The sequence below is a fragment of the Monopterus albus genome, unplaced genomic scaffold (assembly GCF_001952655.1).
Source record: "Monopterus albus unplaced genomic scaffold, M_albus_1.0 scaffold18.1, whole genome shotgun sequence".
Classification (NCBI taxonomy): domain Eukaryota; kingdom Metazoa; phylum Chordata; class Actinopteri; order Synbranchiformes; family Synbranchidae; genus Monopterus; species Monopterus albus.
Window position 1 is genome coordinate 5,231,288 of NW_018127898.1, and position 27,811 is coordinate 5,259,098.

The 27,811-nt window shown below is 42.2% G+C and overlaps 1 protein-coding gene across 3 annotated transcripts in view; it reads right to left on the minus strand.

The window, feature by feature from the left end:
• Nucleotides 1-1,103: 1,103 nt before the first annotated feature.
• The window catches only part of prickle2b (prickle homolog 2b), a 93,132-nt gene continuing 66,424 nt past the window's right edge, over nt 1,104-27,811 (minus strand). The window contains exons 1-8 of one of the 3 annotated variants that reach the window (XM_020592871.1): nt 19,693-20,180; nt 13,490-13,673; nt 8,138-8,251; nt 7,236-7,373; nt 5,402-5,605; nt 4,697-4,883; nt 2,831-3,706; nt 1,104-2,702 (exon numbers count right to left, since the gene is read on the minus strand). In XM_020592871.1, the coding sequence (XP_020448527.1) occupies nt 1,735-2,702; nt 2,831-3,706; nt 4,697-4,883; nt 5,402-5,605; nt 7,236-7,373; nt 8,138-8,251; nt 13,490-13,621 (2,619 nt within the window). In that variant the 5' untranslated portion in view covers nt 13,622-13,673; nt 19,693-20,180 and the 3' untranslated portion in view covers nt 1,104-1,734. Of the gene's footprint in view, nt 2,703-2,830; nt 3,707-4,696; nt 4,884-5,401; nt 5,606-7,235; nt 7,374-8,137; nt 8,252-13,489; nt 13,674-16,208; nt 16,353-19,692; nt 20,181-27,811 lie in introns of those variants that run through there. The other 2 variants (XM_020592872.1, XM_020592870.1) reach the window with 2 other exon arrangements.

The following is a 27,811-nucleotide window of genomic DNA, read 5'->3' on the forward strand; positions in this document are numbered from 1 at the left end:
CACATGGACATCAGAGGCAATCCAATTTATGGCATGACCCTGCTTAACACATACTATACCTGTCATAGTGTATGTGCCAATAGTTACACAGAAGAGGTTTACTTGTTTAGAATTTGACTTGGCTCTCACAAACAAACAAGTCTAAGGCTGCAGCCATGCTAGTGGCCAACTGATACCGTAACTGGGCAATGGGTCTTTGAGCTAAATGTCAATATCAACACCACAAAATGTTTTTAGTGCAAATGCAGTCATACTAATAACCAGCAGGTACAGTGTCTACCATATTCAAACAGCTTATATTAGTGTGTTAGCATGCTAACATTTAGCACTAAAAGTAAATGGACTGTATTTTATATAGTGCTTTCTCACAGTGTGTTGCACCGGCCAAAGCGCTTTACAGGAGATCATACACCATTTACTCACCGATGACGACAGGCTGCCCTGCACTGGCGCTAGTCAAGCCCCCGGGAGCAATTCGGGGGTTTAGTGTCTTGCTCAGGGACACTTAGGCATGTGGGGAGACCAAGAGTCGAACCACCAACTTGCTGGTCAGGAGACAACTGCCCTACCTCATGAGCCACAGCCACCCCCAGCTGAAGTACAGCTGAAGTTACTGGGAATGGCATTAGTTTTGCTAGTATTTGATGACTGGTGCTAAATAAGGCATCAGGGGACTGAAAAGGTTGTTACAATTTATTTTAAGGGGAACTAGAATGTCTCTACCCAGTGTCATGGCAGTTCCTCGGTACTTCATGTCTGGACCAAAAGGGTGGATCCACAGACTCACACTGCTATCCCTCGAGTATGGCTATAAACCAAACATCAACCAAACATCACCAGGTTTCAACAAGTATATCCCTAGACCTTTGTCAGCAGTTTTCAACTTAGGCTGATGCAATAAACCAGAACATCAGTGGCATCTGTTTCCAGGACAATGGAGCTCTGTGTTTAAACGAGACTCCAATGGAGGGTGACTCTCTAATCAACTTCCATACCACATTGTCCTTCATTTATGCATTAAACAGAAAGAGGCAATGACTGTTAGGTACAAATGTGCTGCCATTCTCTGGAGGGAAACAAATTACCAATCAAAAAACAAAACCTCAGTGAAATACTCCTTTATTCCAAATGCAGGACCAGGTCAGCCAAATAAAACATGCATAAGTTGTTTTTGTCACTTTCTATCTCTACATTATAGATATTAATACATAAATGATTCTATCCATACAAAATATAAAAATATGTGAGGCCTCATTTACAACCATATTTACATACTGGCTTCCTTAACTTAAGTGAAATTATTATTTCATTTATCTATGTACATACTATGATCTGAATACAATATTTAAGGTATATCCTATATCTAAATCACATTGCATGAAAAAGCTAAACTGTACCAAATAGACTACCTTGCACACTTGTTTGCTGCATGGAGTTGATGATAAAAACAACCTGCACATCAGCTTTTGATAAATGTTGTGAATTGACAGAACTGCATTTGTAGCCATTAGCTTTAACACCCAGGAGATATTCTGAAATATCAAAATGAACAAACATGCAAACTGCTGTTTTTTCACTGTTTACAGACTGTAATTCATCACCGACTTTCAATTGCGTGATATGCAACACTGAAATAAATGGACTGTTTGTTTTTTTTTGTTTTTTTTCCAGATGGATGACATTAGTGTACACGAGCTGGACAGAGCATCGTTTACTGTGCCAGATATCAGGATGTTAGGAGATAATGCAGTTCTTGCTTTTTCTACGTTTGCGGTTGTGTAACTGCCCGCTGTGGTTGGGTCCTCCGATTCCTGTGTTGTTGTACTTATGAACAAGCTCCTGGTTGCTCAGGTAACGCAGCTGGATGGGTCTGGGGATCGGCTCACCCAGAAAGTAACCTTCATCCTCTGATTCAGAGGATGAAGAGCAGGTGGAGCACCAGTCATCATCATCATCATCATAATAATCCCAGGAGTACTGGTTCAAGCCAGTGCGGCGGCTAGCCCTGGGGTTCTGTAGTGTCAGGTCTGAAGTGGTCCTGGGGCACTGTCGAAAGAGCTGGGGCCGGTATTTTACCCCTCTTCCCCCCCCTACTCCAAACTGGTCTTTGATGCTCCTTGGTGGTGTGAAACGGTCATAGTCCTCTCGGACACACAGTTGTGGTCTTTCTTGAGGTCTTGCCCTTTGCTCCGCCACCAAGTGGAGAGCATTTTCTGAACGAGAACGTCGGTATCTCCGGGAGCGGTGGTGGTGATGCCGGTGCCTCTGTGGACTTTCCTCTGGAGCATCTATATGGATACTTGATCCCCTTCCACCTCCTCGTCTACCCCCGATCCCATCCACCCTGCGCTCAGTGATGGGTGGCAGACGGGCTGCGTTGGCGCTGCTCACCAAACTAACCCTATCTTCCTCTTGGAAGGTGAAGCCAGGAGGTAAATGTGTCATGCCCTTACCTCCACCCACGCCAGGGACATCGCGATACTGCACCTTGTACTGGGAGGACCTAGGGGGATCGATTTCCATGTAGGGCTGACCGGTGGTGAGGCTGTGAATGGACTCAGAGCTACGAAACTGCACTGAGGAGTTGAGATTGCCCATATTACCTTTCTCTGGCATGTTCATGCCAGAGTCTTTGCTCAGGTCTGGCATGGAGAAACGAGAAAGGTGCTCATGGCGCTTTCCTCCTCCATCTGCTGAGGTTCCTAGAGGGAAATAAAGTCATCCCATTCTAGTTAGCGAAAACATCTTAATATTCAACGCCAACACTCAAATCTGGTACCAAATACACAATAACACCAAACAAGAGGTTTGACACTACTGTCACACCCACCTGTAGCATTGGGCAAAGCCAGGGATTCCATGGATGCTCTTGGGGTCTGCTCTAGAGGGGTCAGTTGCTCAGTAAAGTTAAGTGCACTGATGGGCTTCCTGCTTCTTTCCACCTGGGGTGCTGCTGGAGGTCCCCCATCTCTGTCTCTGTCCCTCTGAAAGCCATGCAGACTGATCGAGCGCTTGTCAGGGGAGAAGCTGTTGTGGTGTTGAGAGCAATTGGACACCTCAGTGAAACTCTTCTGGGTCCTCAGTTTGGGTGGACAGTACTCCTCTGGAGCTGGCTGTTGGAACCACATCTCATTTAGAGAGTGGCCCTTCATTGCTGAGATGGTGGGTCGTTTCAAACCTCCATTCTCCTTGATCCTGTGATCTTGCTGTTGATTGTTCTGTCTAGGGTTATAAGCCGTCCTGACGTTGCACTGGCTGAGGAGCTGGAGAGGGGTGGGGTTGCCAGTTAGGTATGACTGGGAGTCATAACTATAAGCATCACCTGCCTGCTCCTTGTTCTGCCAGGCAGATGGCTCACGGTTCAAACTGGGTGTTTGGCTGGAAAGACTCAGAAGATCCATTTGCAAAGACAGTGGGTCCACCTCACCTGAAAATCTCTCTGCCTGCACTCCACCTCCACCTCCTCCACTTTTCTTGGAGCTGCGTCTAGACTCTCTGGTGGAACGAGCGCTTTGGAAGGCAGAATCAGATGAGTCTGAACCATTAGGTTCTTCCCCGAGACTGCAGGAGCGTGAGCAGAAGATTTGGCCTTGCTTGGGCAGGAAAGGCCGACCTAGCAGGGATCGTTTACAGCGGGTACAGCAGAAACAACCCTCAGTGGCGTGCCAGTGCTGTCCGTCATACGTCATCTGGCCTTGATCAATGCCTGCAGGAAAAAGAAACACATGGATACACAGGGTTTATGTAAAATGACAGACTGTGGGTTCATGTACAAATGTACAATTAACTTGCAAAGCTCCATGAGCTTGAAATTAAAACTCTTAACATCTTTATTATAATACTGTTCTATGAGAAAATTACATCATGTCACAAGTTGCTTGCTGAGTGAAAAAAATGGAGCTAGATGCTGTAACTTAATTGCTCATTGGGGTAAACTCATTACATAGCTTGGCTGGCACTGTATAAACACAATGCACTGGGAATACGTGTCCAGTTGTTACAAGAGGAAAGAAAACCAGCTATTTGTTAATGGCTATCATCTGGTTTGAGCATGTTTTCTGGGGGTCTCAATTTATTATCAGTTGTATTTTTTAACCAAATGCTTTAAAAAAAAATCCTGTCTGACAAATAATTACAGAGTAAATTTGTTGAGAGGTATGTGCCAAAATCACACCTGGGCATCCTGTCAGGACACACACACACACACACACACACACACACACACACAGAGTTCTCCACAGGGATGTGGCTATGAGGTGCTGCTATGAGGTTCCCACTGAAAAATACCCCCATTTCTTCAGAGTACTCAGTCTGTGTTTGTATTTAAGTGACACCTGTCATTGTCTCTAACATATTTTGGAGGTTAAAAGCCTCTTGATATGGTCCTTGCCCCGGGTTGGTTTCACACTGCCACAATATACTGTACATATTTCTGTGTTCTATAAGTTGAGGTCTTAGCGGCCCTCTGCTACGTGCCCCTGTCTTAAATGCTTGAACAAGCTTGACATTATTCATACCCTTTCTTCTCAATCTTTGATTCTGTTGCTATGAAAAAATTTGGTCACTCACACATCCTGCAGCCCAATAACCTTCTCCATTTGTTTCCATGCATCCATAAATTTAGCATTATTATACTGATTCTTTTGCATGGCCTGCAGGTGACTGACAGTGATGGTTGCCAGGTGGTGAAGCATACCAATATGTTCGCCGCAGGAATCGCAGTACTCGGCATAGAGGGACTCGAAGCAGGAGCAGCAATAGGGACGTCCCTCCTTCATGATATAACGCTGGCCCCCCAGCATTGTCTCGCACTCGAAACAGCAGAAGTGCTTCATGTGCCAGTGACGCCCCTCCGCCTCGGTGCATTCATCCGCAAAGATAATCTAAGAAAAGAGGGATAAAGTAAAGTATCGTTTATCACAGGTCCTCAGTTGGGTTATTACTGAGCGCTGAGTGACAGGACAAAGGTTTGGCTCGCCCTCCCTCCCCCTCCATACGCACCCCTTTCTCCTCTGCTGCTCAGTACTCTTAAATAATCCTTTTTGTCACTGACTTGTGTAGGAGGCTAATGTGCAATGCTTGGTGAAATCTATATGGTGCATTTACTTTTAATCATGCTGCTGTTAAAGGTACTAAAAGTGTCCTTGTCCTCATCTACAGAGAGAGTAAGTCATTTTTACACCCCCTGCATGTGTTAAACTGTGAGTGTGTGTGAGCATCATACAGTATAACAGCAGTTTGGCATGAATGCAGGCAAGCAAATGTGTGTTTGTCCATCTTTTACAAATAGCTGTACTGACACCCCATATCTCAGGTACAGTATGTTAAAGTAGGTGATATATGTATCTATTAACACATGATTATCACTGTAAAGGTGATGACAACAGGTGGATGCATCTACCTCATCACAGGCGGTGCAACGTGGCTTCAGTCTTTCAGCATGGTGCCGGCCACAGTAAATCTTTCCATCCTGGTAGAAGTAGATGAGGTCCACTAGGAGCTCGTTGCACATGCTGCACATGAAGCAGGCAGGGTGCCAACAAACGCCGTGACCCGCCCGTGATGCAAAAACAGCAATGTCGCCGCCATTTATCTGGCCTCCGCACTAAAAAGAGATGGAAGAAGCACATTTTCAAGAAACAGGTCACTGCCATGTTCCTTTAGTATTTGTCACCATTTAGATCCCACTTTTTGTCTTCTGATACCAATCCCAATACCTAAACTCAGGATAGGTCTGATGACCAGTGAGTATCAGTTCAATACAAGTGCTCTCTTTTTCTTATCCAATATAAAATCTGTATACCTTATAGTGTAGAACTGACCAGGAGCTTTCTTTGATGTGATAAATTGCTGTGCCTCACTGTTTAACAATGACTGGAATTGTTCATAGATTAACATTCTGTAAGGCTTGCACAATTTCTAGAAAGTTTATCACAATGTCTTATCATTATTTTATTATGACAGTGGCTAAGGAGCAACATAATCTCAGGTCATGTAACATCCACTGGTCAGTGAAGAGCCCCTCCTCCAAATCATTACAAAAGAAATGGTATAAAATGATCATTACGCACACTCTGATTAGCATTATGCAGTTTGACCTACTAAGGTGAACAATTTAAGTCTCCAAGAGTCAAATCTGTGAACTTTGTTCCATTCATGTGTGTGAGAAGTTAGCGACAATCAGAGTATCTAACTGACACAAAGCCTACTACTGCAAAGAATCCAAAAGGGAACAGAGAATTCAATCAATGCATACTATCCCAACAATCTGTATGTTTATGTGTGTCAGCTGAGTGAATGAGAAACACAAGCTGTGAAGCATTTATAGATACACCTGGGGCACAACACAACAGTGAGTAGCTCCACTTTGCCTCAGACTGTTGTACACTCAGTAACAAATACTGAATTGTACTAGTTTGTTGTTAAATGAACACTCTCCATTGCACATTATGGTCCCACAAAGCCACTACAGGATGACATGCAGGCAACACTAAATATGTGATGGTGCACTTGGTACTACAGTGAAATTTAATTAAGAAGATTTCTAGTTGTAACTGAGGTATTATGTAAGGTAGTATGGCAGGAAGAAGAATAAGACAATACACACACGTACACACACATATATCACCTAAAGATCCCCTTAAAAGAGAGACTTTGAGGGGAGACTGACAAGGTCATACTGTTTCATTTCTGCCCTTTATATGTCAACATAAAGCACCCCATACATCCTAATAAGGGCCTGAAATGCCAGCAGACTCTTCAGTATGTCTGTCACACAATTGATTGCCTTCGTTCTGCAGACCACATGATACACCTCTGATCTCACCAATCTGAATTCACTCAAGTCACAGGTAGGGTTTTTTTCTGATACTGGTGCTAAACAATACTCTTAAAACAGTGCTTGTGCCTAAATGATCCCAGAACCAATGCTTAAAAAAAAGAAGCAGAAGCAAAATGAAGGCTGACAACATTAAAAAACATTGCCTTTCATTCCCAGCTCCGACTTCTAAGCTCTGAGGTAAATAGAAATCTGCATTGTGATTTAGTCCAGATGATACCAACTGTATAGGAGCTGGTGCCATATTGGTACCGGGTTTCGGTACCCAACCCTAGTCACTGGATGAGGTGTGGAAATGACATTTAGAAGTGAAACTCTTTCAATGAGCTTGTCATACATCTTCCCGGGTGTGGAAACAGTGTAAAAAAATTATGTCTGTGATATTTTTGTCTCCTACTTGTTCACAGATTGCTCCAGTCATCGTCACGGGGAATGGGCGGACATTGCCACGTCCAAGGTTCTCTCGTTTCCGCTGGTTACTGAAGAGCTTCAGTTCTCGCTTCTCCTCATCATCTAGGCTGTTACAGTAGCGTACCTAGACAGACATGCACACATCACATCAACAAATCTGTTGACATCTGTTCACCAGATACAAAGAGCTGAAGGTGGTTATTTGTATTCTATTGTTTTTAATCTATATATCATCATCAAACCTTGGTATTTTGACTCGTCATTGTAGAAAAAGCACAGGAGTTACTAATTTAAATAACTATAGCTCTATTCTCTTCAAGCGTCCCAGTAAATCTCGGTGGTGTTAGAGTGAGCCAGCAAGCACAATATCAGGATTTCAGCCATCATTCATTTTATTATGTAGGTTACACCTGGACTTTTTCCATTGCGACAGATCAAAATGTCTTTATAAAAAAAAAAGGGAGGTCTTAGCATTTCCCAAAACTAACACAACACGCATATTTCTCTTTGTGCTTTCTGTCATGACTGGAAATATTTTAGCCATAGAGTTTCCCTAGTGGCTTTACAGGAAAAGAAGAACATGTTAGAAGTGATGATTCTATCTGTAACTTATTGTTTCCAATGTTTTCCATTTCAAGAACATATCTTAAGCTCTCTTTGTACTGCAGGAATTCGGAGTAAAAGAAGAACCAACCCTTAAGATTCCCTGCAAAATAAAACCACAGAATTTTTAAGTGCAATGAATGTCCATTTAAATGACAGAGTATTTTGCCTGTGCCTGTCTCCTCCCTTTCTCCTTTTATCTCTGCACTGCCCTGAAGGAGGGGAGAGAGGACTATTTATATGGATGGAGGTGGTGGTGAGAGGGGAGCCAGTTTGGACTCTCACCTCATTGTCATGGGGGGGGAGCTGATGGAGCAGCTGTTTGATGCGGTATTGCTCTCCTGGGCTGTTCACATAGGGTACCTTGTCCTCAGGCAGGGAGCTATAGTACTGATGGACCTAAGGAAGAGAGAGAAATGATGAGAAAGATGAAGAACAAAAACACACCTGCAACATGTAAGCTGACAGACAAACCCCAAATTGGGCTGCAGCCAGTTGTTACCACATTACTGAGTGGGCACTCAATTAATACTTTTGATAAGCTATAGTTCTGTCCAGGAAATAACACAAAAATAAGAAAAAAATACATCAAAAGCTCCCATACTTCAATGTGTCGTGTTCCAGTTGATTTTCTATGTGCAACAGTCAAACAACATAAAGGAATTCAAATGATATTGATATGTGAAAGAACAAAAATACAAACCATTAGTTGGAGAAGCTGGAACCTACAAATGCTTATTTTTATTTGATAATATACTGACAATGAACTTATTAAAAATGCTGACCATCAGTTAATCATTTCAGCCCTAAAAGGTACAACTGTACAAAGACAAAATTAGCAGAATCTACAACCAACACACACACACACTTACTTAAAACTACTGTGATTTATGACTCACCAGCAGAAACTTAATGAAACCTCACCTCTCCATCTCTGCACACCGACATGGGAATGTATTATTGACTGCACACACACAACCAAGTAATGAACACACGTAGCAGTTGTATGAGTGTATATAAATGTGTTCAACAGCAGGATTAATGCTAATCTGGCCATTCCATTCACATTCTTCACATTACAGCAGCAGACAATGAGTGTTGTCTCCCTGGTATTTATTGCAGTCTTTGGAATTACACTGTAACAGGGGGCCGGGGTATCACAGAGGTCAGGCAGTCATATACGAATGTGACTGGGAGGAGGCTGGGAGCGTTGGGGTGGAGAGCAAACCATGAAAGCCACGGGCCTTTACAAGGAGTCTCAAGGACAGAGGTCAAAGAGAGAAGAGGAGGAGGAGGAGTGGAGTGAAAATGGAGAGAATGAAAATGATGAATGTAGAAAGAGTATAAGAAGGAACAAGTTCTTTGACCAAATGAAAGAAATGAAAACAACATAGCAAAACAAGGACTTAGAAAGAGACAGCACAATCAATATCTGCTGACTAGGCCACGCCAATCTTAATGACCTGTCTACTTGAATGGATCTGCTGGCTAGAAGTCATCAGCTCCGTCCTTGGCAACAACACAGTCCGTCACACCCACACACAGATTAGCCTGAATAATACGGACACACATGAGCGCTTTAAAAACTCTCACATCTTGACGTTTGATTGTCCTGATGCGTCACATTCTGTATCAAGGGCAGATTGTGTAAAGTAGCCTGATAAACACTTACTGGGATGAATTTGTAGCAAGAACCTCTTGTCGCAAGTGTAACCTTATTCCTTCTGCCCTGCTATCGTTGATGTGAAATCTGTGCCCAGCAGCACAGCTCAGGATGCTGGGTGTGTGTGTGGTGATGTGTGACATGACTCCAGATGCGCACACACACACACACACACACACACACACTGCATGATAAATTATCCAACAACAACAGGGTTGCAATCTGGAGGTGAAAGGCACACTGCCCTGAGGAAAAGATCTAAAGATGTATACACAAACTGTACAGTACATGGACACACAATTGCACCAAGAGCCACGAGGAGCAGCTTGTGTTAATAACTGTAATTGAAAGCAGCCGAAACTAAGGGCAGAATGTGGAACTATACTGACAGGATTGTTTTTAAAAGCTAAAGCAAATAGTAGGACTTTGCAAATGAGTGACAAGAGTGATCGCTTCACACAGCTGGTTTCTATTGCTGTTAATGGCCAGAGAGCCAGGGGAAAAGACAGCACCAGGCCTGACATTCTCTCAGCAAACCACTTTATAGTAGTTAGTGGACAGAAATATTATATTGTTGAGAAAATGCTGGTAGGAATGGCCAAACATGGTGGGAAAGATGGGGTTATTTGTACTGAAAGAGTTGACTTAATGGCTGTGTTTTCATTCCTTGTCATTTTCTTCTCACATCTTTGCTGAGATGAGCAGGGGCCAATGGCTCAGCTTTGCTGTCAGCACATTTCTGGGAGATTGCGTTAAAAGTTAAAAAGGCATGAGACGACTTTATTAAGTGCAACATATAAAGTGTACTGAATGTATTAAGATGTGGCTGCCATTCTGACCCCTCCACAACCCAGTCAGTGCCTCTGTGAAGTTACTAGGAACAGCAGAACTTTGTAAATGTTAACCTGCAGCTCAATGTGGACATACACTATATGGACAAAAGTATCGGGACGCCCAACCATTACACCAACAGGGACTTTAATGACATTGCATTCAAATACATAGACTTTAATATGGAGTCGGTCTCCCATTGCAGCTATAACGGCTTCCACTTTTCTTGGAAGGCTTTCCACTAAATTTTGGACCGTTTCTGTGGGAATTTATACCCATTCATTCTGTATGTTCATTTATGAGGCCAGGCACTGATGTCGGACGAGAAGGCCTGGCTGACAATCTCCATTCCAGTTCATCCCATAGGGGTTCAGTGGGGTTGAGGTCAGGGCTCTGTGTGGGCCAGTCAAGTTCTTCCACACCTAACTCATCCAACCATGTCTTTATTGACCTGGCTCTGTGCACTGAAACACAGTCATGCTGGAATAGAAAGGGGCCTTCCCCAAACTGTTTCCATAAAGTAGGAAGCATAGTATTGTCCAAAACAACTTTTACACACTATGCACCTTAGCAGACACTGACCCCGCTCGGTGACTTTTTGGTCTTCCGCCTCGTGGTTGAGTTGCTGTTGTTCCTAAAGACCTCCACTTTCAAGTAATACCACTTACAGTTGACCATGGAATATCCAGCAGGGATGAAATTTCATGAACCGTCTTATTGCAAAGGTGGCATCCTATCACAGTACCGTGCCTGAAGTCACTGAGCTCTTCAGAACGACCCATTTTGTTACACAAATGTTTGTGAATGGCGACTGCATGGCTAGGTGCTTGATTTTACACACCTGTGGCAACAGGTCTGATTGAAACACCTGAATTCAGTAATTAGGTGTTTCTCAAAACCTTTGTCTATATAGTGTACAATTACAATGATGTGTTATTTATAATGTTCACAACTGTCATCTTAATTTGGCATGTCGGCATAGTAACAGCAACACATTAGAATCAATCAACCTCCTGGTGGCACTAGAGGAAAAGTTAGGGGATCACCAAAGCCAGCATGCCTCAGCTCCTGGGAACCATGAAACAAGGTGAATCCATTTCCCTTATTTTATCATTCCTCTGTCCTCAATCCTTGCTTGACCTGGAAGTCATTCTGGTCTGCCATGATGAAGGACATCTTATTTTCTGAGAAGAAGCAAGGAGTGAGGAGGCTGCCTGGAGGAGCTATAATCGAAGATACATGAGTGTAACCTTTGCAGAAATATGTTATAGATTGACACGCCCATTTATCAGAAATCGGCTAGTGATTGTAAGCTACGTGAAGAATCGGAGAAAAGGATGTCTCATGTCAGTTAATGCATGTTTCCTCGGTTACTGTCTCCTTGCATTTTACATGGGTAAAGGGGTCAGGTCAGGGGCTGACAGTTTTGATAGTCCTTGAACTCAAATTGTAGGGATCTAATTGTCCTTATGTCCATTTTTGAACAGGTCAGACTAGCCTCAGGTCCTTTTTACTACTGATCCTTTACTGAAAGTTAATTTATCCACATCGAAGCTATGGAACTACTTCAGAGCCTAGAAAGACCTCTAGTTTGCATAAATAACCTTGAACTAAATTTGTATTCTGCTGAAAAAGCATAGTTCAACTGCAAATTAAAATCATATCCCAGTGGATGCAGAACAGAGTTTGCATATTAGACTGCAGCTCCTGCAACGTGATGGTTTAAAAAAAAGAGGAAAACACCAGTTACAGGCCACTGCTGAGTAACATTCTTGGCCCTGACAAACTGCAACTTGGCAACATCCAAGAATTTTGTTAGAGAAGGATGGAGAGGACACAGCGGGAGAGAGAATATTGGCAGGCCCTCCTTTACGCTTCACGTCAATAACATCTGCAACACACACAGTAATGGCTTTGTGTTTGGTGATAAAGACTCATGTTCTCTTACTGTGTCTTTATTTCAGAGACTGTTGACAGAAACGCAAACACACAGAGGAGAGCTGAACAGTCCCAACTACGTGCTGAGTTATCCCTCAAATATACAACATCTGACTGAATACTGCAGTGCTAGGCTGAAATCTCTTGTTACACTGTGGTGACTATACACCATTGCTGGCTGAACAGAAGACTTGTACACAACACCAGCTCCCTATGGGGAAACCCAAACCCATTGTTTAGATCCTGCAGATTAGCAACTCTATTCTCACTGTCTTTACATTATGTGGAGGAAGGCCAAGTGGTGAAAAGTCCCACATCAGACACACATCTCGTCCTCAATGAGAGGGCATACAGTACATTTCCACAGCCCGAATGACTTCCATGCCAGGTTGGGAAAACAGAAATTGCTACAGTCCTGGACACATCTCAAGTAAGATGTTATAAAAGCTCTGAAATGTCAGAATTCCTCCATCAGAGTTGATTGTATCTGCTCATGTTTTTGGTTAAAAGGCAAAAATAGCACCTGTTTTTCAAGGTTAACACCACACAGTCCAGTTTCCACTGTGGCCTGGCTGTTTCTGAGGTCATATCACCATGAGATTAGAACCTAATTGACTTCAGGGCTAGACAAGCGACCCTGGAGGGGGATGAAAAATAGCTGTGCTCAGTCCTCAGAGGTGAAAACTGGGGGCTGTGCCAACAATGTATTGACCAGTTCACTGCTCTCAGCTCAAACAAAATGAAACCAGCTTCCATAAATGCTTCTGTGGTCCTATAAAACTGGAACCCCACCAAAACGTGCACACCTATGGTCCAGTAAAGTGTTGTAATAGAGGGTTTTCCTCAACAGGCACGGGGCCATTTAATAGGCAGTCGTGAGGGCAATACCTGTTCTAAACATCTGTACAGGCAGAATGAATTAGAGATTAATTTGACTGCTGGAGCCACATAATCCTTTTTATCCATTAGCTTGTGGAAGGTGCAGCCAGCATAACTGGTGAGCTATTATTTGGTGTGATATAAGTCTAAGAGAACAGATGTATTTTCATTAAGTTTACAATATAACCTAATAGAATGTATGTGTTAAATTTGATAGCTGAAACCCACAATTTTTCCAGATAGTAAATATACACTATATTGGTCAAGACCCATCTAGAGTGAATGTGGCATAGCCTAGCTTAATGTAAACGAAAACATGCTGATACCTGTTCAGGTTTGAGGCCCGGTGGCACCCAGGCGTACTCCTCCAGTGCGCAGCCAGAGTCGTCATCTGAGGTCGAGTTCCTCTGGAAGTCGTACATCAGCTTGGTGACCGTCTTCTCCATCTCTACAGGCATGGCTGTCACTGCATGCTCCTCACGACGACACTTACAGTGCACACAGATCTTCCTACCAGGGACAGAGACAAAACACATTTGTCAAACCGGTGTTGTATGTAAACTACATGTTTGTTAAAAAGAAATATATTAAGAATAAGAAGCAGTAATGTAATAAGTCTCAGATTAAGAAGTAGTTATTTGACCCCCTAACTTTATCAGTCTAAAAAAAATGTAATTGTGGTTTGAAAATAACATTTTAAACAAACGATTTTAAAAGAATTACTATGTAAATAAAGCCACATCTGAGGTGACAGGGTTTCAACAGAAACAGGCCTCTATAGCCTGCTATTATTCACAGAAAATAGAAATAATCCAAATTGTTTTTTTCCTCAACGGGTAACCTCATGACAACCTGTGAGAAAACGAAAATCAATCATCCAGTCTATTAGGACTGTAGGCAGAGCGAAGCCCCCTTTAAAATAACCCTTGACTTTTGTTTAAAACCACAAAAGGCTTATGCATGTTTGCAGACCATATACGCAGTTCAAAAGGTCAAGGATTCCTACGGCAGCTCTCTTAGGAAAATGCAGGTCCCACATATATAATCCTGGACAATCCTCTTGGGCATTAGGTATGAAAATATAACCACAAAGAGGCTATGGAAATGAGCAGAATACAGCCAGTGACAGTGATGGAAAACAGTACAGTCACAACCAACACTGCAATGTCCCAGGACAGCTAGGCACACTAGCAGATGCTTAGCTAGGACAGTGCCCCATTCTCATTAGGAAAGCCAGCTTTAACATGGAAAGTATCCAAGTGTGAGTTTCCGCAAATGCTGATTGTGCTCCCTGCACTTTTATCTCCAGTGCTGTCCAGAGAGTAATAAAGACAGATGAAATATTTCTTTGACTCAAGCAACTATTCTGGAGTGTTGCCTTACAAAATATTTGGATTAAGAGTCAGAGATTACTCCTCAGAGATCGACAAATACCTTGTGAGATTTCTCACTAAAAGCAGAACAGGATGTGGTTTAAATGCCTGAGTGCATGGATTAAAATAAAAATATAGTCCACCTTTACCAGCTCTCTACTTGTATCCAAAGGAGGGAGACAACACATATAATCAGATTTCCATGTCCCTGTATTATGAGAAAGCTCTGGGTGGCCAGAGGGTTGCAATCCATTAACCCCTTCTGCCCCTCAGGTAGCACGGAGACAATCCCATTACTTTCCCAGACAGACACCAGCCTGTCTGACAGACAGCCCAACGGACGAGCTCAAAGACACTCAGGACACTGCTTCACAGATGGACATCTTGGCTGGCTGAGAATCGGTGTAGAGAGCTGGCCAAGGCTCACCTTGTCTCTTGTACAAAGAAGCACTTCTTGTTTGAGGGTTGAGTCTCTGTTAACAAAGCACATCAGTCTATTCGTCTTAGCCCTGATGGATTTAGATGATAGAACGGACACTGAAAATAATTGGAAACCATTTTAAAACAGCCATGCCATGCCACAACTGGCTATATGACATGTAATCTATAAAAAGAAAAGCACAAATACATAGGTTTAAGTTTGAAATAAATCTCCATTACCACTTAAGATTCCTTGCCATTTGTCAGGAGAATAACAGCCGACTACTGTCAGCTCCAGCTTTCAACACTGCCCTGAGCAGAAAGACGTGCTTCTGCCTCTTCTGCTGTCATTGTGGAAGGGCACACCACAAACTGACTACATAAATATTAACAAAACATACGAAGCGGCCAGATATCATTGCCATGAATACTGATGGGCATGATAAATAGGGCGGTGAAGTTGCTGTCAAGCTGCACTGACAGTTGGCAAACCCCTGTTCCAGCAGCATGATGCTATAGCCTGAGGCGACACAGCGAGCCTCAGGCTATAGCATCATGCTATAGCCTGAGGTGACACAGCTTGCCTCATTACAGCCTGGCACCTTCGCCATTATTACAAATTTAAAGCTGATTAGCTGGATGACACATACAAAAGTGCACACATCTGTAAGAACATGCACTTGAGGACGATGATGAAACTAGGTAACAAACGTGAATTGAAAAACACGTATGGACACCTCTCCAGTTCTCCTGACATGCAGTCAGCTGGTCAGCAGTTATTTCTGCCTCAGGCTGAGGAGAGATTCTTGAAGATAAGAGTATACAAATAGCCAAAAGGAACAGAGTGGACCTGGTTGAAAGCATTCCATCACCTGTTACAGTCTCTGCTGAGTTCAACGTGGAGACAGAGAAGCTTATGACCTCTGACCCACACTCTCAGACCAGATTGGTGATGATGACCTTCCCTCAGGGATTCACTTTGCAAAAACATCCTGATCTCCCCACATCAGCGCTGGCAGAGACACCGTCAAGACTTTCGCTTCCCTTCTATGCTCATGATTTACAACACACTTCATGCACATGCGTGGGATTTCCCTTCCACTGAAACCTAATCCCCATGTTTCCTTTCTACGAGATTTCAATTAGGAGAGATTTGGGGACTCTAGTACTACAAGTCAAGTTGCTTCATAAATGACAATGTGGTAGAGAGAACAAAGATAAAAGGCTGGTTCGTTAGTCTAACATGACTGACCTTTCTTCCCCTGGGAGTTGTAAATGCTGATGTTCCACGAGTCCGTTTGGGTGTAAGGTTTGTTTAAGACTTGGGGGGTATCTTGTTAGGTAGTAATCTCTATAACCATGATGTCAGTGGAGAATGATTCACTGTTTCAGGTTAATTATCATCGTCCTAGTCTTCTAGACGAGCCCTGTAACCCAGGGAACAGGTGGTTTTAATACATAACTAGGATCATTGCTGCAGGATCTCCAACAAGCACAGCTTCAAATTCAGCCAAATAAGCAATCTAAAACTTTCAGCAAGTTTTACTCTGTATTGCAAAGCAAATGTTAATAAAAATGGACTCAAATGTATTTGCAAGGCAAAAGAACAGGGTTAGGGTACCAACCCTAACTGTAGGTTAGGAGGCTCAGTTAGTTTGAAAATTCAGTCCAAGATCTAGAAAATCATCTGATTCAACTGTATCTAAAAGCCAGCTGTAATAGTATCGCCTTTCAGGGTTTGAAGCCCAAATCTTCTTCCACTCTCATTCTTGAGCAGCTTCCAAAACCGCTGCAGCGTTTCCATGCCATCACTCAAGATGTTCAGATCAAAATCCCATCTTTAAATAGCAGGTCTGCACAAATGAGGTTGGATGACAAGACAAGAGAGATGTTGACTTCAGACCTGCTAGGTGCAAATCATAATAAAACATGACTGGAGGTGCGCCTGACAAAACTCAGGCTCGACAAAGACGTTTTCCATTAGCAGCCAATTAGTAAGAACCAGATGCAATGTGTTCCCCAGGACAGAGATTAGGCCTGTATCCACCTGTTATAACAAATTATTGAGGGCAAAAGTCCTGACCTATTTTCAACTAGCTTCTGTTCCTCCAGGCTCTACCAGGTAACTGGTCTTCTACTGTAAAGCACAGTAACATGTATGTTGCACAGGTCTGCATTTCAACCAAAATATAAAAACTATTTTCCTAGCCTTCAAAAATAATCCCACAAGTTTTTACAAGGGCACTTGACCAATTTCACACATGACATTCACCAGGCCTACTAGTCAGCTTGTGAAAACAGTTCAACGCCTTCCACTAAGTTTGAAAAAAACAACAACTCCTATTATGTCAATAAAATGTCTAATGATAGATAGCTACTGATTTGCATTATGGGAAATGTAGGATCCAGTGTTTTTGGAGTCTTATCCACACTAGAGAATAAAACTCAGGATATCTCAGTCTCTGCGGCTTCGATGCTGATCAGTAATATTTTTGCCGGCATTTGTTTGTTTTTTTTGTTTTGACTGTTCACAGTCTAACTCAAAATGTAATGAATGGATCTGGATGAAATTCTTTGGGGAGGTAGGGTTTGGCCCATGGAACAATCCATTAGAGACTGGTGCTCATCCAGATCCTCGTCTGTATCTAAGATTGTTTTTAAAGGAACCTTCACTGTTGTGAGATAGAGCCAATTTCCCTATTTTTGCTTCTAACTCCACACACAATGCCTGCAATGTTTGGACAAAACTTTCACGATAACATCCCCATAAGAGCTACTACGCATCTTCAAAAGTTACTGAGTTACATCCGAAAGAAAACTGCCATTAATGAAACATCACTGTTCTTAAATAACTGTCAGACTAATAATAATAATAATAATAATAATAATGTCAATGTGATTCCCAATGCCAGGGGTAGGTTTTCATGATCAAACTACCATGGGAATTTTGCCCTTAGATGTAGCAGCATAAAGGTGACACTGAATTGCCAGGGCAGAGGTTTGCACTCTCTGAGTGTCTAGTTCTTTTTCCTGATCTGTTTTTCTCACATCTTTATGGATGTGAAATATAAACATTGCTTCGCTGCCCATTTAATAGTGCACTTAAGATTCATAGAAGTTGTAGCTATCAAATGATAACTACTGTTTTATCTTGGTTGAAATGATTTTTGTTGGCCAGCAGAGTAAATGGCTATAGAAAGTGGACAGGAAATCATGTCTCCGATTTTTTTAAGAGTAATGAAGAAAAGTTTCAATGCCAAAATCACCGAGTACTCTAAGAGTTGTATTAAAATATGCTATATTTTCAGTGTCAGCTGGAAAATGCAGTGGGACAGTAGCTATAGCCGACATGAGTAACTGGTGATTGCAGATTTTGTAGGTAACACACACAACTAATACTCATGACACATAGACTAATGAGTACAGAAACGCTTTAAAAACTGAAAGGCACGGGATTTGTGTGGGAAGTGGAAAGAAGTGAGCAAAAAGGAGAGAGAGAGAGAGAGATTTATGTAAGATCAGAACTGTGACGCTGTTCAACTACAGCCACACTATACTATACTTTAGACTGGATCACATTATGCATTTGCCAAGTGCTTACTTGTTCAAAAAACTGACACTATTTTGGATGGGAACCGGGGGAGTCCTGACAGGGACAGACTTCAGACCATGTTTAGACACTGGTAACCCAGTGCCAGAGCATCACAAATCTGTTAGCCAACACCATATATTAAATGTTTTGGACTGCTATTGGTCTGTAATTGTTATACCAGGAAATCCACCAGTCCTTCTAGGAACTGTACTGGAATATTATGTTGACTTTTCCTTCAAACTGCAGAGGCAAGCCGAGGGTGACAGAAATAATGTTGGCCTGGTGTTTAGGCTCCTGTCAGTTTGGTTAGTGTTTGGGCTGTTTTCAGACCAGAGGAGCTCAGTGACACTGCAGCCAGCTGCTGAAGCCAGCTGCTGAAGTCACCATATTCATTAACCCCCCACCATTCATGTGCTAATCCAGCGACCCTTTACACTCTTATAGAATAGCAAATTTAACGGGTCAGTTAGCCTGTACTGAGTTTTGTAATGTCCTCCTTATAATAACTGCCACGAAGATGTGGTTATGTAATGTTTACAAAGCAATTTCCATCAACTTCTTGTAGTAATAACTAACTAGGGTGACTGACATAATGACAACATAACACCTGACTGGAAAAACATCTTGAAACTAGCCGATCTGTACAGAAATAAACATCTAAATATTTTACTGAGGCCCACTTGTTTATCTGCTCAATAACAGTCCATATGGCACAGGCACTCCACAACGACTTTGCGACTGGAAAGCGCACAGTAACCAGACCACTGCGCTACAGGGGGTGGAATGGGGGGGGGGAATACAAAGCAGTGAGAACACGTCCTTAGACAGCTACAGTGCGGGTCTACAGTGCATTTTAGTTTATTTTCTATCACACCACCACCTAGCCTTGAATAAGTAAACTTTCGATTTAAGTATACATGAATAATGCGAAAAATAGTCCACTGACTGACTTGGGGGAAGGGTTTGAATATTTACGCACACATTTAAAATAGAAAGTATAGAGTGAAAAGTAAGTCAGAAACGAACTTCATTTCAGATACATTCGTGGCTCAAATCTCTGTACCATTATGACTTTAAACCCCCCAAAGTGGTGGCAGAACAGTTCCAGTAACAACACAAACACAACCAATAAACTGCTTCTTACCTTCTTACAAACTGCGGCTGGAGGAAGCCATACCCCAGACCTCGGTGCTGGTTGTGGTGGTGCAGGTTTTAAAAGAAGTCTTCCTCATGGCAGAATTTGTCACACTACTCCACAGATTTGCGAAGGAAACACCCCACTCTCACTCGCTGTGTTTCTACACCTCTATGTTACATTTATCTCCTGCGTTTGAAAGCCTTTTGTCAACCCCCTGCTCTCCGCAAACACACTCAGGAGTCCTGCAAACGAGCAGCAGAAAGCGTGAGCGAAGAGCCAACAAGTGCGTAAAAACAGGTCAGCCTGTGGAGTAAGTCACAGATCCAAACGAGAGCACAAATTCAGAGGAAATGTTTTCATTTCCAACGAACGAATGAATAAATCTCCTTTGGCCGAAACGTTAAACACTGCCCCCTGAGTGAAGAGCTGTGCGGACTTTGTGTACGTCAAAGCACGGTTCACGGAAGCCGCTCCGCAAACTGACTGACCGACCCACCGAATAGCAGCGCTTTAATACTTGACGACTGTCAAGTGCCTACAAATTACATGGCCTCTCCAGTTTTCACTTTCAAAATAAAAGCACAACTGACTAATGTTTGGGACATTTTATTTTGGACTATAATGTACATTTGCTCATAATATTTTCTACCCCATACAATTATAAATTAATGTATATTTTGTAGGTTGAGTCACATATAAATATTATTTCTTTATTTTAACCAAATAAGGCATTAGATAACAATCCGTAACTGAATTACAGGGTGTTTGAAAGGAACATAGCTCAGTGACAACTAAGCACACTCAACATACTGAGGAAGACTATGAGATGTGGTTGAAAGGGGGTCTGGAAAAGCTTTAAAAAATTATATCATCATCATTATTATTATTTATTGAACTACTATATCCAGATATATTAAACTTAAATATTAAACTTTGACTCTTAAATCCACAGCTCATAACTTGGAGGACGACTTCTTGTCAAAGTGCTTGTTTTTAGACTATCCATATCAACATACAAACTGTATGTGAATATAAAAAAGTAGGTCCTTTCTGACATGCCAACTATCTAATGTCATAGTTTGTTTAGTTCCATGATTAAAACTGGCTACAATAAGGGGACAATTGCTGAATGTTAAAGAAGTGTAATAGTGATTTTGTGTGAGCAAACGAAACCATTTTGTTGTCTTGTTATAGTTAAAAGTTTTTGTTTGAAGGCTAAGTCACCGACTTCCTGTCTCATTGTTGCTTGGCATTTTTGGCTTCATGTAGGCTGTGCAGACACACATACACCCACACACTTCTGCCTCCTCCCTTAATGTTGCTATCCCAGTGTGATGTCAGCAAGTCAGCATCCCAACACTGGTGTAATTAGCAGCGTGAATGGCTGGTATTCTGGCAGGATTTGCATGGGAATTAAACCACTTCCCTGAATCAACTGGCCAGGGGCAAGAGGACAGCGAAGGGGGAGCTGCAGGGCCCTGACCTGCCTGGAGAAATGGTGAGGAGACCGTCTGTGAACAAAACCGTGCTGTTTGAAATCTGTCAAACACTTGCTTGGGCTGTGGTTCTGTTATGCTGTTCCTCTCCTCTTGCTCCTACACTGAGTGGTAGGAGTGGTGAATCTCCTCCCACTGCTGCTCCTTATTTGCTTATTTGTGTAACGCACAATGTGTCAAGAAAAAGAAAAAAAAAACCCAATTGCCAAAAGTTTTCTGGCAATCAAAGCTTAACAGATTGGTGGAAGATTTCAAGAGACATCTATGAGGATGGACAGCATGGAAGTGGGTTAGAGAGTAATTAAATCAAGATTTGTGTGTATTTCTCCCAAAGTGCCCTGTTGCCGCCTGTTGGCTAAACACAAGTTTGGAAAGGAAAGGAAAATAAAAGCGACTGCTTTGAAATTAACATCTCCAAAGCTGCACAAGGAAGATTTTTTTTTCTTTGCTGCTGCAACTAAAAACAGCCAGCAGCTCTGAATGACCTCAACGATTTTTCAGGACAACGCTGCAGTCTCGTTTCTCCTTTGCAGAACTGTACCCCTGGCTTCCCTGGAGTCAAACTAAAGCTCTGCTCTTCTTTTTAGCAAAAGCCATCTTTTGCCCTGGAGTCCCCTCACAAGTAGGTTTCATATATAGTAATAACATATGACTGTGGCCCCTTTACAAACACAAGAATATCACTTACAGCTCTGGCTGCACTTAGGGTCTATCCACAAGATTTTTACAAGGAGCCCTACTGTAAGTGACAGTGTCTTGTGCTTGCATCAACCACAGAATGGGTTAACTGGTTTGGGGCCACTCATTTTCCCCAGTAAGTCATTCCCTTTTCCCCTGTGAACTGTACCTTGACCTACAGTAAGCTGATTTAAATGTCATTAGAGGACTGAATAAAAACATACAGGCCAGGCTGGGAGGCATACCACAGATAGTATTGCCTGGACAGATTATAGAGATCCACTGCTTGGTAATTTTAGACAATGAGACAAACAGGTTTACTCCCTTCCCAAGAGTGCATACGCATTTCGAGACTTTTGTCTCTATCAAAGCACAGGATGAGCAATATTGTAAATACATATGTTCCCATGGGGCCGGAGCCTAAATATGCAACAAAGTTTTACTGTTTCAAAGGATCTTATCCTACAAGAACATTTTTCATGTCTTACTAGGGAAGGAACTACATTGTATACTGTCTGATATGCCCAGAAAAACACTCCCGATAAATCATTGCCTTTATCTCAAACTGAAACGTGGCCAATGTCCCAACATAGACTCCCCATCTTCATTTCTCATCTGCTTTTTTAGGAACACCACTCTCCTTTCATGTGGCAAATGCTGATGGCTATCATGCTAGAGTCAACACATGAGGCAGCTGGGACTCACCCCAACAGCTGATAGCCAAGACATGTTGCGAGGGAGGGAGAGAACTAACTTCCTCTCCCACACCGATTTTTTTCCCTGCTGCAGAAGGGCTTTTTAAAAGCAACATTCAAATGACTTTTAGTATTTACACTGCCCAAAATCTGATCTACCAACTGGCTACTTAAATGCATTGCAGCCCCTTAACTGGTCTAGAACTGAGGCGGCCATAATTTTGAGGGTAGAGTGATTTCATCACATCATGTCATTCTTCTGCAACTAACTGAAGATAGCTTGGAAAATTCATCAGAGAAGTAAAAGATGCACAGATGGGTAACTATTAGGTGACCAGAGCCATGAAGCAGCTTGTTAAGAAGAATTAAAAAAAGCACCAGATAGTATTAGGATTCCAGTATTACTTGCTGGAATTTCTAAAGCTTCCAGCAAGGGGTCAGCCAGCTGTAGCAGGCTTTGATAGTTCAGTCTTAGGTTTCAGCATTGACAGCACCAACCCAAACACTAGATGTTTATTGCAAATGATAATGCCATACAGTGTTTTAATTGTATTCCACAAAGTAACTCATTACAATATTTCATTTATTTATTTATTTGCTTTTGGTGGACTACACATGTACTTACAGAATAACAGTTACATCAAGTAGCTTGTATTTCAATTTATCTTATTCCTGAATAGGAGCCTACTTTTGTGCAGTCACTTCCTTTTATTCACTCAGTGTGATACAAAGCAGCGAGTGCCATGGACAGACGATTTGCAGTAGAGGTAGCTACAGAGGCTTTCTTCATAGCAAACCTGGAGCAGAATGATGTTAACTTTTAATTGCTGGATTCTGGATTTTGAACTTTAGGACAAAGACCAATGAAATGACAGGGGTGTTAAATTTTGTGAATGGCACATTGTAGATGATGTTGAAGTACCTTTATTACTGTTTGCTTAGAGTAGGTACTTTATTGATCCCACAGTGGGGAAATTTCTGATCTACTGTTAGATAACTCCTTGTGCTATGTTAAGGGTGTAATGATGCATGTAAACACATCAGAAAATGTGTATAAAGGTTCCTTGGTTTTCTTATACTAGAACTGTCAGGTTATAAACAAAATGACCTCTCTTCTAATGTGACTAGCATTTGTAATTTGGCCCAGCCACTGATCACAGAGCAGATTTAGTGAGACACAAGACTAGGGGCTCACTGTGGACCCTCCACCCTGGAGCCACTCTCTACCCATGTTCCCAGCAGATAAGTGGCCATTATTCATCCTGCGTTGAACATTAACTGGATTAATTCTGCATGGTTGAGAGGTGAAATTGTATTTGCTCAGAGAGAGGGAAATGGCAAGGAAATGAAGGGAGTAACTGGCTTGGCTGAAATTGTAATTAGCTTGGGGGTTCGTTAGCATACAAACTCTACTCTTACTGCAGACACCCACAGAGAGAGACCTGGGTAAGCCATTAAGCTACAGAGGGGGAAAAAGAGGGAGACAGTGAGAAAGTAAAGGGGATGGACACACACACACACACACGCCATGCTGTGTTTTCATTCCTTGTGGGGACTTTAGACCGACTTACATTCATTTCCTGTAGACTTATCCTAACCTTAACCATAACCACTACTTGCCTAACACCTAACCCTGACCCCAACACTTAACCTAACACCCAACCTTATGTTGCCACCCTAAAATTCAGTGATTTCCTATGGTCCCCACAAGGATGGCTGAGTCCCCATAACGTGAGTAATACAAAGGCACAGACACCGAGTTTCACACATAAAGGCCCAGGGCAAGGAAATGACCTTGTGGAAGGACTCCTCAAGGGGACCGGAGCTGTTTTTGCCCCTCCTGGCCCACTTACACAATGGCAACTGAGGGAAAACACACTTCCTGCCGTGCACCAACATCCATCCATCAGACTATCCATCTTCTTTGTAGACAGTACTCTCCAAAGCAACACAGCTCAGTTTCCAGCATGCTGTGCCCAACAACGGTGGTTTGTCAATGGGCCTTTCTGCCGTACAGTACATGTGGATTCTGATTCAAAACATAACTAGGTCATACTCTGGTTTGAAAAAAAGTAGAGGGAGGAAAAGTTGCAAGAAGTAAAGAAATTCTATAGTGGACCAGTGGGATATGAGGAATGGCGAAGAAGACAATGACAAATGACTTGTGACATCATTGTTACTTCTGTATTCCTGCCTCAGAAACACAGAAGTATTTGTCCACCTTCCTATCTATGCTGAAAAGAAATCTGTTTTAAAAAATGTTGTAAATCAGTAAAATCTCTCACTTCTCTCCCAATGACACATAAAGCCATATCTCTGCTGCCCACTGATCTTGTGGCTCCATGAATGAACCAGCCACTTCCTAACCTCACACATTCAGCACCCTGTAGACTGTCATTCGGCCTCCATTGATGAACTTCTTCCTCACCATTTATCATGACCCAGATGAGCGGTATGTCAAAATTGATTTGCTGACTCTCTCAGAATAGGTTTGTGTTACACTACATCCCTTCATGATCTTAATCTGTCTGACTTTTATTTCAGGTGCTCTCTCTGTAACAAATCACCTTGCAGCCCTTGCTCGTGGCCACAGTCTCATGCCGACCAACCAGATGTTCCGTCATTAATAATAAATATTAGAATACTCATTAGTTGGACCACAACTGCAGGGTGGCAGCTGCAAACTTGATATATGAGCTTACCATTTGTTTTCAGATGGCTGCATAAAGCCAAGCCAACACAAAAGCCAGGTAAAACCAATACTTTATGGTGAGACTGCAACAAAAGCAACACATGTTGCATGTGTATTTAGAAGGTAAACCCCTTAAAACAGGCCCGACGCTCGATCTTTTGGGGTTTGGTACTTTCATGAATTTTAAATTCAGATGTACTGTGAAATAAAAATAAAGTAAAAGAAAATAGAAGTTCTGTCAGGTATGAGAGGAGAAACATGAGGTAGAGATTAAGGAGGCTTTAGAAAGTCTGTGCCCGAGTCATCGAAACATAATCTCTTCACAAAAAAAAAATGCCAAGGTGGTGGTGTGCACTTCACTTTCACCAGAGATCTCTTGTAATGGTTTAAGCTCAAACATTTAACTAAACAAACCCCAACACTCAGCTATGTCTGGTTTAAATATTTAGTTTTAGAGAACTTGTGGTTAGAGCAGTGACAGACTGAATCAGCTCAAGGGCCTTCGATCCACTCTATAACATACTAGAAAAATGTACATGAACAGAACACTGTGCTTACGTACAACAGCACCATACATTTGGTTTATAATTTGTTATCATCGCAACTGGATGGAAAAAAGAGATTCTGTCAACGTGTCCACACCTGTCAACTGGACGTCTGAGTTTTCCCGGCATGAAACCAGCCAGTGTCTGTGTGTGGCCACATAATTACCAACTATAAAAATATTTGAGTCATGAAAGTCAAATGGGAATATACCTTTAAGTTTAATTTGGCCCATTTCTACTGTTTTTAGAAACTAGCTACAAGTTGCAACATGTTTGCAGTGGGAGGAGCAGCACTGGCATTGCTCTGGGCTTTTTAATTAGCAACTGAAACCTGAAGAACAATTTTTGCTTCACATCAGTGCACACACACACACACACACAAACTGAGCTACTGTACAACCACAGACACAGACACAGTCTGTTAAATGAATCAGAACAAGAGAAGGGGAGGGTGTGCTGAGCCTCTGGACACACAGGAAAATATGAATGTATACTGTAGCGTGTATATTTTGTTTAACACTTCTAACATTCTGATGTTTGAAAAACAATGTGACTATTCTAACCTGGCAACAGAAACGAACAAGCCAACGGTCCACAAAAGAGGGTGACATCACATCTTTTGAGATCCACCCACTTCAAACCATTAATGTGCAGAAAAAAATATATGTATATTTTGAACTTTGATAGAAATGTGTGATTTTAGTGCCTTTAATTTTTATAAAAATGCTGTTTTGCATCTTCACACTTAGCCTCATAGCAGACAGTCAGATATATAGACATAACTACTAAAACATACTCAGTGCTATGTGAAACTGGAAGAATGGGAGGGAGCAGTCTTTCCTCCAACACTATAACCTGGCCCCTCTAACCCAAGTAATCCAGAGTTCAGAGTATCTCATGGGGCAGTTGTGTTTTTATACATTATTATTGGAGAAAAGAAGCCAATGAGCTGTGGGGAAAGGAAAGGGAATCTCTGAATGAGGTAATGTGGTATTCTAAATAATGAACCAATCAATCAGAAAGCAGAAATGGAGCGATTTTATATATTAGTAAAACCACAGAACATACCATGAAAGCCTACACAGACCCTTTAAAGGTTCTGTTTTGATCCAGTAACAGTTTCATCTTGAAGTGACTCCTCTCAGTTTTAGGCTATTCAGTTTTCCACTATTTCATCTTATTACATTGTTTACCCAAACACTCACACCCACACCACATCATGTCCATTTCAATAAGGCTGCTTTGGACCTCTCCCTGCAGGATCTCAAAGGACTGGCGGTTATGGATTAGAGGAGAAATAGCCATTTCCAAGGTGTGACAGACTTACTATGTGTTTCATCAGAGGCCCAAAACGACAGTGAACCTAAAGCTTTACTGACTGATCACCACTGAGAGCTCAGACTGTAGGCAGCAAACTCACATACACCCACACTCAAGGACAAACGAGGCTGTAGAGAAGGCACGCAAGGAGGAATGAGTCACATTGAGCAATCCACACACACACACACACGCAAATCCCATTAAATGTTGATCGAATCGAGGTCAAACTTCCTGAGTGAACACATCTCTGAGCAAAGATGGAGCTTCAACCTATCAATTTTCATGCCTTTTACAATATAGTGTTTTAAATACCAGGTCTGAACGCACTTTTGAACAAGGCAGTCACATTCACGTCTCAGTCAACTTGTAGCTTTTTCTTCACCTACTTACTTACTCCCCACTTAGTGCTGCCACCTCATGTTCCCTATTTAAAGCTTGGCCCATTAGGACGCAGTGAAAGAGAGCAGGACCCTGAAACAAACGGAGTCACCCCAGCACGTTGCTGTTTACACCAGACCAACCTGCTGCTTGAGCTGTTGTTTATTTGAACTGTGAACCTCCATGTGAGGTGTATGTGAAAGGAAAAGTGTAAGTATGTGTGTGAGAGAGAAAAAGAAAGCACATGTACAGCTGAGGCAAGGGGGGAGGGAACGCCCCACACAAAACACAGTGTGTCTCATCTTCTGGTTTCTTTCACAC